Source organism: Panthera uncia (genome assembly GCF_023721935.1).
Source record: "Panthera uncia isolate 11264 chromosome D3 unlocalized genomic scaffold, Puncia_PCG_1.0 HiC_scaffold_8, whole genome shotgun sequence".
NCBI classification, from domain to species: Eukaryota; Metazoa; Chordata; class Mammalia; order Carnivora; family Felidae; genus Panthera; species Panthera uncia.
Window position 1 is genome coordinate 3812273 of NW_026057586.1, and position 12397 is coordinate 3824669.

The 12397-nt window shown below is 51.1% G+C and overlaps 1 protein-coding gene across 1 annotated transcript in view; it reads right to left on the reverse strand.

Moving 5' to 3' along the window:
- Nucleotides 1–6016: 6016 nt before the first annotated feature.
- Nucleotides 6017–12397, reverse strand: part of TSHZ1 (teashirt zinc finger homeobox 1) — an 8856-nt gene continuing 2475 nt past the window's right edge. Inside the window, 2 exon segments of the mRNA XM_049620252.1 lie at nucleotides 6017–10657; nucleotides 12266–12366. Coding sequence (XP_049476209.1) covers nucleotides 7387–10657; nucleotides 12266–12366 — 3372 coding nt within the window. The 3' untranslated portion in view covers nucleotides 6017–7386.

A 12397-nucleotide genomic window follows, 5' to 3' on the forward strand; every position in this document is an offset into this window, starting at 1 on the left:
GGAAGGACGGGCATCCCACGCAATCTGTGCAGAGTTCAGTGTCGAGACGCGGCCGCTTACCATGCCGTCCAACAACACAAAACCCAGGCTTCCGTTAAGCACCCGTTAAGACCACTGTACCTGGGGTCACCATCCTGGAACTTGCGCACCCGAGTTAATGCTTTGCGAATTTCGTGACTTTAAACGAGTGAGGGATCTCCAAAAGGAGAATCTATCACTTTGAAAGGGGGCACCAGATTTTGCTAATTTATAAATAAGTGTATCACCAGTGAAACGAAGGTATTTCCACCACTACTGTCTCTTAGAGTTTACAAATCAGAACGTAACTAGATATTTGCCTTCCATAGTTTTCATGCCTTTAAACAGTCAAAGGTCGAAACTGGTAAATCTAATGACTCATTGGCCAATCTTTATCAATATTCACAGGACATAATGGCATGAGGTATGTATCAGAAAGCTTCGGCTTGGAAATATGACTCAACATATGATTTTAAAGTACACAAGTCATAAAGAATTCAAAAATTCCACCCTAAGTTTTATTATTACACAGCACTTATCATACACCCACATATTTTGTTATTCGGCAAAGAGAAAAGGAAATTCTTAGTTTCAGTCAGTTGGATAAAAGCAAAAGATACTCTGAAAACATGCATAAATGCATAAAAATTTACTGAAAGGAGGAAAATGTTTTAATCTTGGGACTGATTGAGTGCTTTGTAGCAGCTCCCAGCAAATCCAGTTGAATACAGGTTGACTGGAAGAATTTGGTTAACGGATCCAGTTATGCAGAATGGGATTTTTCTTATTATTTACATATTTTAGAAACTGCTGATTCCAACGTAACTGTCCTCAATCCTTTTCCCCGGTGTTCTTCTTGGTCAAACAAGCTTTCAGAGAAAAACTTCCCTACAGTTTCAGGTTGGTGTAGAAAGCTCAAAGTCTTGAAAGCTAAAAGGGTAGCTTTCTTGCGTAGAAAGCGAAAAGTCTCCTTTTTAAATTCATTTTTAAGCCATGCATTCTCTCCAGCCCCAAAACTACTTCTTTCATTTATGTTTAAATATGATCAAGTGAAGTAAGACACACAGAGAAAGAAAAACACCGTATGATCTCACTTCCGTGTGGAATCTGAAAAACCGGCCAACGAACCAACGGAAACTCGGAACAGAGAGGTGGTTGCCAAAGACGGGGGTGGGGGTGGGGGGTAAAATGGGTGACGGGCTCAAAAGGTAGAAGCTTGCAGTTATAACATAACTAAGAACCGGGGCCGTAACGTACAGCATGGTGACTGTAGGTGATACCACTGCGTCGCATAGACGAGAGTTGCGTAAGAGAATAAACCTTAGAAGTTTACGTCGCGAGAAAGAAGAATCTACGGTGGTGGAGGTGAACAACACTTGACTGTGGTGATCAGTCAGCGGTATATACATATACTGAATCATTATGTATGCACCTGAAACGGAGACAGTGCTGTAGGTCAGGTATCTCTCAGTAGAAGAAAATGGGCCCCCTCCCACAGATGTTTTAACAAAACGTGATGGCATGTGTGAGCCCACTGCTTCTATCTGTTCAACTGGTGGAAGCCAACTACCCTGCAACACATCGTCAGACCGTCTTTACACCAGGTCAGATAAAACTCGATTTTCGTATGATTTGAGAAGAATAATGACCGGTTATGGGTCAGCTTCTAAAGAGTCGTTGGTGAAAACACATATTGTTCTATGGACTCTGAAGAACCTTCTGAGCTTAATCCGTGTCGAGGTGGAGTGCCTTCTGTGTAGTCCATGCAGCCTTGTTCTAGACCTCTGCACATTCTTATCTGAACCCTGGGTCAAAGGCCTTAGGTTCTCAGCTCTGGAGTAAACTCACCTGAGGGACAGATCGCTGATGCGGGCTCTTGAAGGGGTTCTCCTCCCCAACCTTCTAACTCCCAACGGAGTGTTTCACCGTGTGCAGTCACCCCAGGTGACCAAATCTCATCTTCCTGGGGTGATCTTGTTTATTTTGAGATGACATTTGTTTTCCCAATGATACTAATTATAAATTAGCAACAGCAACCACAAATTTGGGACTTTTCTTCCACTTACAAGTCGAGTGATTTAAAGATAGTTTACATATATCATTTACTGGCTGTAAATGAGATCTGGGCGTGCTTTGAGGGGCCACAGTATAACGGCCTGAACAGAGAGCAGGCCCCGAAGGACAGCCACGGTGCTCTACCTGAGCCGAGGGGAGCTGCCGTCCTTGGCTAACCCCTTTCTCTCCTCTATGATGTGTCATCTGTAAAATATGGGTGCTGGCCACTCAGTTAAATGAAAGCGTAACTCATGTGAGGGGCGTCTGGGTGGCTCAGTCAGTTAAGTGACCAACTCTTGACTTTGGCTCAGGTCATGATCTCCCAGTTCATGGGATTGAGCCCTGCATCAGGCTCCACGTTGGGCTTCATGCTTCAGCACAGAGCCTGCTTGGGATTCTCTCTCTCCCCCCATCTCTGCCTGTCTCTCCCTCTCTCTCTCTCTCTAAAATCTAAATAAATTTTTCAAGAAAGCATTATAAATGAAAACATCAAGATTCCATTGGCCAATTAGAGCAAATAGCCAAAAAATTTTTTTTTTAAATCCTTGTGTTCACAAAGAAAATGTCCACGTGGAAAAATGGTCATTGTCATGGCAATGGGAGTGTAAGTTGGTATAAAGTCTCTGGTGGACAATTTGGGCATATGTACCAAGCCATACCGTGATGCAGAAATCTCAGGTCTAGGTACTGGTTCTAAAGGGATAATCAGAAATATGGAGTGGAATGTTCTTTGTGCTCATTTCTAATAGTGAAAACTTGAAAGGACTCTAATGTTGCTTTCTAAAATTCTAACTGACGGAGACCTGATTAAACACAGTCCATCTCAGGAAGATGAGAAAGTTTTGGTATTTCATCAAATGGGAAAATACGCATCATCTCGTATCAGGTAAAGACAGCAAAGTACAGGACTATGTTGAGCGTAATCTCTACGTTTTAGAAGCGCAGAAAAAAGATTGAGCTCTAAAATACCAACAGTGATTCCTCTTTAGATGAAGATGATAGTAAATTTTTATTTATTTTTTTGTGTTCCAAGTTTTCTGCAATGATTATATATTACTTTTTATTATAAGAATATAGTTACATCAAAAGTACAAATGCTCTCCAAATTTCACCCTTTGTCGCCTTTTCAGTTTACAAATCAATAGTTGGCTTTCAATGGGCCGTTCACCTTCAGAGAAATAATAATAAAGTGCATAACAAAAACTTTACCTTGGAAAGAAGCAGAAACCTATTTGCACATACAGGTTTCTGAAAATTCACAAGTAGTTTAGGCATGATGTAGACCATTAACAGCTTTTCAAAGATCGCCAAACACAGGAGTGCGGGGGCAGAAATCTTAAAGTTTTTAATCGCTTCTTTTTTTGCCTACAACGCCTAAGGGTTTGTTTCTCCTACACAAACGAGTGTCGACCATTATTTTACAGGTTTTATATCTCTTTAAGTATTAGTGAAAGATCAAGGAACAGCCTCACCCAAACCACATTCTGAGGAGTATCTCCAACTTTTAACAGTCCCACACTTACAGGAACAAATATCTGATGAGTTCTTCAACCCAAGGCTCAAGCTGCAAATAGGAATGCAAAGTAGGGCTACGTTTGCATGTAGACGACATTAGCCTGACCGGACGGAAACGCAGGACGGCCGGGCCACTCGCCTTCTCCCCAGCCTCCCACGGCCTTGGGCCAGGGAGCCGGGCGGGTGGCCAGCTCTCTCGGGTCACTCAGGCCCACTTGCCTCCTACTACAGAAGATGCAGGCCTAGTCCCTGGGCTGAGAGAGGACCACGGGGAAGCAGAGAGCACTCAATGCCACGCGTGGGATCCGTCCCGGGGACACGGGTGATGGAGCAGAGGTGGGCATGTGTATTCAAATACAGAGGAAGGAAGCGGAAATTTGAGGAAACCCTCAAATCAGAGGTAGCCAATTTCTTCCCGGGATCATTCAATCTATCGGTATTGATACAAATCGAGTTTCTGTGTTACCATGGAGACCTGTTTTCAACTGAAGTTGCTACAAACTCGTAACAGACATTCTTTCAACTTACTTCCCAGATCCAACAGAAGATAGACCTTTGTGATCTAAGGTGGGCTGCGGCTGGAGGGGATCTGAAGAATGCCCGTTTGCTCAGGGTGGCTACGCCCGTCCCTGTCCATCAGGGCTACCCCATCACTCAGCCCTACTCTAGTCCCCATCCCAGAGGAGATGCCCAGCCCTTCTCTGCCACACCCCCACCTGGGGACCTGGGGCGATCACCCCGGGGGCAGATCAAAGGGGGTGCTGGAGAGCTGAGCCCCAGGCAAAGCCTCTCTGGTTACGAGCCCAAGTTCTGTGGATCACAAGCCAGGCGGCCTTGGGCAAGTCTCAGTGCCGAGCTGAGCTCTTCCTTTGCCAGCGAGGGTGGAAGGTACAGGACCCCAGGTACAGGTGTGAGGCGTGGATGAGGTAACTCGTGCGAAGCACTCACAATGGCCCCTGGCACCAGAAGGTGCTCCCTAAATGGAACCAGGATGGCTATCTTCATCACTAGCAGTGGTGACCAGAGAACCTAGCATTCCATCCACTGGTCTGTGACAACCAGAGTGGACGACAAGACAGCGACATGACCACGAATTAGAAAAAGGAAAACATGAAGAAAGGAAAGCCCGAGTTCTGTGCCCAAGCCCCAGCGGTCAGGATTCAAGTGCAAATAGCCTCCAAATGTCTTAGCGGCTGCCCGTGGGGACCAAACCCAGCAGACCCCACCCGGGCCTCTGACCCCCGCCCTTCACACACACCCCTGCACCCTCTTGGACTCCCACTACAGGATGAGTTCGCAGAATCACGAATTTGTGGGCCTGTGGTCAAACACCTAGGACCTTCAAAGGATTTTTATGCAAAGACGCCACCTCCTGCCATAGGCCTCATTGTTATTCTTCTCGGTCACCCCTTGAGCCCAAAGTACATAATCACCCAGTAAGTGAACTGAAATGTCTAAATGGCTGCAGCTCCTAAAGGACAGAGCCATTCGCCAATGAAACAAAGGCAGAAAAAAACGTAGCAAGCCTCCCTGGTGCTCTGGGCCTTGGCACGAAGACCACGCAAACATGGCGCCCTGACCGGCCCCCGCCTCCTCTCAGCGGAAACCCCGCCCTCCCCTCCGGCTGCCTCTGAACAGAGCCCGGCCTCCTCACCTTTCTCGGGATGGAATTTTCAAGAAAAGTTAAGCAAAAGGTAGTAGAAGCCGTCTCCCTGCTCACGTCAGTGAGTACTTCCGGCGAGAAGAGAGGCTGCGGGCCTGGACCTGTGATGTCCCGCTGCAGGCGGAAGCAGTGAGCCCCAGAGAGACGGCTGGGGGGTCGGGGTGGGCCTGGCGGCCTCCCCGGTGGAGCCCCTCGGTGCTCGGGGGGGGGGGGGGGAACCTGCAGAACAACACCGGCCCCAAACGCTGGAGCACCGAGCAGCTCAGCTTCTAAAAACTGCATTTCCAAAAGTGCAGAAACCAGGCTTTCCTCTTTGGAGCAACACGAAACTAGTTCCGAGGCCCCCCAGGGTCGTTGCTGCTACAGCAAGACCGTCCCTTCCCCCCCCCCCCCCCCCCCCCCCCCCCCCCCGGCCCCAAGTCCCTGGATTCACACTAAGGATAACCGTAAACATTTTTAAATAGTCCGTGAGGATCCTCTGGATGAAGCAGCTCAGTCCACATATGTACAAAACAGTCACCACTCAGTGGCTGAACTCAGCAACCCGTGGCACCCGGTAGCGTTAAAAATTTTAATTATCATTTAAAAACAAAAAACAAAAAAAACCCACCGCAACACTTATCATCCGAATGAAGCGTGTCACCACACAAATCACGAAGTGATGACTCTGAATAGAATTTTTGTTGGTTGACTGCAGAAGCTATATACCTCTTGTTGCTAAAATAACATCTCAAAGGCAATATAATGACGACATGACAATCTATGTAAATCAAGAACTGCATGTGGGTTTTATTTTACATTTGAGAAAACAGTGGATTTAATTGTGTGAACCAAAATGTACTGTACAATATTAATGATAGAACATCAAAATGTATAATTAATAGTGCACTGCTCGCTTTGTTTTCATTTATTTATTTTTGTCTGATATACATGCATCTGGAAAGATGCGGGTGCCGGTAAAATTCCTCTATTTAAATCAAGCTGCAGGAACTAAATTTTATTCAAAAATTGTGGTTTTACATTATATACACAGAAATTTAATATAAAATGACAATATAAAAAGTTAAAAGAGAAAGCATACAGCCAGAAGGTACAAAGAAAGTGGAATAGATTAAAATGGTACGATAATGTAACATACAGGGGTTTTTAAGCGGATGCTGGCAATTTACAAGGAAAGGACTCCGTTTGCCCCATTTTTTTTTTTCATTTACCAATGCAGCACGCTATAGAAAGGTCAGCTTATACCAAAGCTTACATTTGTAAATAACTATAAACCGCAGTATTTTACAGGAAAAAAGAAATAGCATTTTTACACATTTTTTAAATAATAGCTTGCATACTTTTTTGCCAAAAGTGGCATTTTTTTTTTTTTTCAGCATCCAGAGGGTTTGGGCAGAGTGGCAACTCGGGATGTTTGGGGTGGTGGTGGCGGTGGGTTTTTTTTGTGTGGTTTGGTTTGTTTTGTTCTAAATGTGTAAAGCTGTGGCTTCCTAACCCCATGAGTCCTAGACACCTTTCTATCTTCCAACAGCTGCATGCATGTTTCCTTCACAAACCAGTTCTGCATATAAAAGCTCATTTTTTAATTATTAAATAAGTTTTGTGTCTGACACAGCTTTTGATCTGAATGAAATGCCTTGAAGCCTTTTTTTTCTTTCCTTTTTTTTTTCTTTCTTTTCTTTTTTTTTTTTCTTTTTTTGAGTGAAAGGCACAGAAATGCAATTGCAGTCCTCAAAGGGTTAAACTTGACACTACTAGGTTCTATGACCTTTATTGTCATGGCAACTTCGTAATTTTAGGATGTCTTTTTGTCATTGTTATTTGTGTCTTTCTCGCCTGCTAAATAAATGTCTCTGAGTAGTGTGCCCCACTATTTCCTACAAAAGATAGCTTAACATCAAGAACAGATGTTGAAAATAAAGGTCAGACTTTGACTCACGGAAAAAGAAAAATAACATGCACAATCGGACAAAGAGCATATAAATATAACTACAAAATATGTGTAAGAAAAACCAAGGTCCAGACAGCCGGCTCGGCAACAAAGGGAAGGCTGATTTCGGAGGCTCAGCCGGGCCTAGTGCAGTACAAAGACGACATTTAGTGCAATGTGCCTCCGTCCCTTGCATACCTGGACGCTACTGTTTTTCCAACTCTGTCACATAGATCAGGTGGTCCTCCGGGGACTTGCCGTGGGTCTTACTAAGGTGCAGTTTGACTGCGTGCTTGCTCGCAAAAGTCCGGTTGCAAAGCTTGCATTGGAATGTGGAGCCCAGATCGTCCTCGGCGGCCCCTACCGGGCCCAAAGCCTTGTTGGCCAGGACTTTTGAAACGTTCTGCTGTTCTTGAATCTGATTTAGTGGCAGCTTGGAGAGATCCTTCAAGCTGAAGCCTAAGTGTGTTTCTAGGTGATTTATGTACGTAGACGCAGTTCTGAACTGAGAGGCACAATCGTTGCAAAAGAAAACAGGATGTCCGGTGTCCAGGTTCTTCAGGAACTTGGTACCCCCTGTCCTCCTCAGCTGGTACTTCACGTTGGCCAGCCAGTGGCTGATGGTGGTCATGGACAGCCCGGTGAACTTGGAGATGTGCACCCGCTCCTGGGGGCCCAGGTCCGCCATGATGTACTTCCCTTCCGGCGTCTCCCGCAGGCTCGAGGCAAACTGAGCCTGCAGGATGAGCAGGTGCTGGGGGTTCCAGTTGGACTGCCGCCCCTTCCTCTTGTGCACGGGCGACAGCTCGTCCAGCGCTTCCTCGAAGCTGCTGCCGTCGGCGTCCGACTTCTCCGACACGGTGGAGGGGGTGGAGGACTTGGGGGTGAGCCGGCCCGTGAGGTTTTTCACCATGTCCGAGATGTCCATGAGGGCGCTCTCCCGGAGAGGCGACGCCACGGCGTCGGCCGCGCCGGAGACCAGGGGCTTGCTCTTGGACTTGGTCAGGTCGATGGGCTGGTCGCTGTTCTCGTAGTAGTAGCGGTCGATGGCGTCGGCCTGCTTGGCGGGGGTGGCGGGGTAGACCGGCTTGTCCAGCATGCTGTTGCTGATCTTGTACAGCATGGCCAGCGGGTCCAGCGAGGGGCTCGCGGGCTTGGACACCTTGCCCAGGTGCGTGTTCATGATGGACTGCAGCGCGCTCAGCGGGTTGATGAAGGAGGGCTCGGGCGAGTGGTCCGTGATGATCCCCAGGTTATTACAGCCGTTGGTGACTTTGGCCCTGAGCGGCTCGGTGCCGTTTGGGGTGTGCGCGTCCGGCACGCCCTCCTTTTTGGCCTTCCCCGCCTCCGCCTCGGGGCCCTTCTTCTGCTGGACTTTGCCGCCGCTCTCCTCCGCTCGAGGGAAGTCCTTGTTCTCTTTGGCCACGGGGGACACGGCCTTGGCCGGGGAGCCCTTCTCCCGGTCGGCGGGCCTCTCCTCCTTCTTCACGCTGACCTTGCCGGTGACCTTCTCCACCAGCTCCTCCATGGCCGACACGTTGCTCTTGTGCGGCGGGGGCGTGAGGCTCCCCGGGGAGTGCAGGAGCGCGCTGTGCTCCGACGACAGCGACTTCACGCCCCCCGCGTAGGACGGCTGCATCTGCACGCTCTGCACGGCCGGCAGCGGCTTCACGGTGCCGGGCAGCTGGTAGGCCGCGTGGATGCTGGGGTAGCCGCCCCACGAGGGTGCGCCGTTCTGGGCTTTGCTGATGGCCGTGGACACCGTGTTCTCCAGGGACTTGAGGATGTCCACCCCGCCCTTGGGGCTGTCGTCCAGGTCCTCCTCGCGCAGGTACCGATACAGGGCGGTGGGCTCGAACTTCTCGGCCGCGTCCTGGCTCTCCTCCTTGACCTTCCTCTCCGCCTCGCCGGCCGCCGGCGCCTTCTCCCGCTCGGGCTCCTTCTTCTCCTCGGCGGGCGAGGACGCCGCGGGAGAGTCGGGCTGCTTCTTGACGTGGGAGGCGGGCAGCCGGGTGTGCGTGGTGGGCGGCAAAGGGATGGACTGGATCTTCTCTTCCACCACGGGGTCCAGCGCCAGCTGCTTCCCCTTCTTGGAGGCCGAGGTGGTCACCTTGAGGAAGTGGCCGGTGACCATCATGTGGGCGGTGAGCTGCTGCAGGGTGTCGTGGGAGCTGCCGCACTCCATGCACTTGAGGATCTGCGCCTTGCGGGCCTCGAACTGCCAGGTGTAGCTGGCGCCGTTCTGGTAGCCGTAGCGGTTGTTGGGCGTCACGTAGGGGTTGGCGGCCTTCTGGTCCTTGGCCGCCTCGCCCAGCGCCGCGTCGGCGGCCGGCCCCGCCGGCTCGGGAGAGCACGGCGACGCCAGGTCCTGCAGGGCGCGCTTCTTGGTGGAAGGGACCAGTTTGGCGATGGCTGGTACTGGCTCCTTCAGAGGCACTTTCTGGTAATGCTTGGTCTTGATCATGTGGACGCTCAGGTCCTGCAGCGACTCGAAGGAGTGGCCGCAGTACATGCACTTGAGCACCTTCTGCGCGTCCTCCTTGCCTTCCATCTCCATCAGCGAGCGCTTCCTGGGCTTGGACCACCGCTTGGTCTTCTCGGAGTCCTTGTCCCGGTTGTCGTCGCGGTAGTGCCCCGTCTCGTTCATGTGCACCGTCAGCTCCACCAGCGTGTCGTAGGCGGCGCTGCAGTCCCGGCAGCGGAACTTGCTGGCGCCCGTGAACACGGACCCGTAGAGCTTGTTGTTCTGCCTGTAGAGCTGCACGGTGCTGAAGAGGCTGGGCTCGGGGAGCAGCCCGTAGGAGGACGTCTGCTGCAGCGTCTTGGCCAGCGCGGCCTGGTGCCAGTCGTAGCCCGAGCCGCCGCTGCCTCCGGTGCCCGGGCCCGAACCCGAGCCCGAGCCCGAGCCCGAGCTGGGGGTGCTCGCGGTGGTGCCCGTGGGCCCCGCCGTGCTGGTGGGGGGCGTGGGCGCGGGGGTGGAGCTCTCCTTCGGGCCCACATCGTTGCTGCTGGTGGTCGAACCGGACTTCTTCAAGTCCAAGGCGAGGCTGGACCAGCAGGACTCAGAGAACAGGTTGGCATACACAGCCTTGATCTGCGCCAAGCTGTCCTGGGGGTAGGAGACGCCGTCCGGGCCCTGCGGATCCTCTTTGCCCTCTCTGGAGGAAGAGCTCTTGAAATGGACCAGCTGGTCGCTGTTCTCACTGAAAGGGGACCCGTAGCCCGCGTCCTGATTCGTCGCGGTGCTGACCGGGGAGTTCTGGTAGCTCTGGGCTTCTTTGATGTCCGCCTCCTCGTTGCACACGTACTCGCCGTCCTGGACGTCCAGGGACAGCCCATCCTCCTCCACGGCTTCTTCATCTATCTCTGCTGCCTTTAGTTCTTCCTCGGGAACATAAGCTAGGAGAGAAAAATGAAACACGGTGAGGGGAAATCAATCATCTTCAAGGACGCGGCCTCCCCAGCAGTTAGATGGTCTTTAAAGAGAAGTTTCTCAGCCAAGCTCCCAGGCCACGCTTTACGGAAGCAGCCGCTTACGGCTCCGCGGCGGAACCCGGGTTTCACCCGGGACGACGTCCCCCCTCCCGAGTGAATACATTTGCGCCGAAGGGGCCTCTACTAAAGGGCCAGCAGCCGCCCCCTTCTTCGAGACGTCAGTGTGGCCGTCACAGCGGGGGCCGCAAGGGGAGCCTGGCCCCCTCCTCCCAGAGGCTCTTGCTTTCCTAAGTGATGTGCGGGTCTGTTACGCCTTCCCATCGGGTGGGACCCGGCTGTCGGCTTTGAGGGCAACGTATTCCACAGACAGGATCATATGGTTTCCATAAATAAAAAGCCTCCTCCGCGGCAAGCGATGAAAATACTCTCGGCCTCACTACAAAGAACCACACGTCGCGCCACCAGCCCCCTGCCTGGACAAAGCCGGCGTCACCCGCAGGGGGACCCCGGAGAGTGTGCCAAGCAGCATCGCCTACGGGAGTCTAAGGCGGAGACGACCCACATATCTGGTGACAGATGAATGGAGGACCACAATGTGTGTATATGCACACTGGAATATTATGCGGTCTTAAAGAGGAAGGAAATTCTGATACCCGCCGTCGCGCGGACGAACCTGGAGGGCGTCATGGTGAAGGGAGATCGGCCAGACACAAGAGGGCACGTACTGATTCCACTGATATGAAGCACCTATAACAAGTAGTCAAATTCACAGAGACAGAGGGTAGAAGGTGGTTTCCGGGGGCACAAGGGGGGAGGGGGGCCGGGGAGTTAGCGTTCCGCGGGGAGCGGAGTTTCGGCTTTTGGGAAGACAGAAAGTTCCGGAGACGGATGGTGGGGATGTGGCTGCCTGACAAGTGTGAATGCACTTAGTGCCACTGAAGCGTCCACTTAAAAATGGATTAAAACGTTCACTTTTACGCTATGAACCTTTTACCACAATAAACACATTTTCTTTACATGTTAACAAAGCCAGTGGAAATGCTACAACAGAGTGACTTCTTGGGCTGATGGCGTCATTTCCCAGAGGAAAGTACTGGATGCGGACAGACGTCACGTGAATGAGAAGGTTGGAGGGCACATAAATCATTAGATGAAACCTGATTTTTTTTTACCGCGGGACATTTTAAATCTTTAACATGTGACCTATCTCGTTAATTCTCAAGGGGAGCTAACTCTATGTACCACCTCTTATTTGACCAAAATACATTTATTTGTATTATTATTTTTTTTTCTTTTTTTTTTTTTTTTAAGGAAACAACTAGCTGAATGAGTGCTCTGTCCACCTCTTGGGAAATTTGGGCTTAAGACATTTTCCAGGAGGCCCCTAGTAAAATGCACCGCTATGATGCGAGAGGGGTGTCTCATTAAATCTGATCACTCTTTATCACCTTATCAGAGCCCGATCCTCAGGGAACGTGGCATTGAGCACACGCATTTGCAGGGACGGTTGACAGGAGAGACCGAGAACATCTCGGCTGCCCGAAGGGCGGACGCGGGGCGGGGGGGGGGGGGGGAGCGGTGGCAGGAAGTGACAGGACAGTGTCAGCACCTGCAGACAGAGGGCTTCGGGTTGGGGCAGCCACGCGCACTTCTGGGCATGTGCACACACAGGCACGGGGAACACGGCGGAATCGGTCACGTGGACCCTGCAGAATCCCTGCACGCACCAGACACCATGGGCCATCCCGCACTGGGGGGGGGGGGGGGGGGGGGGGGGGGGG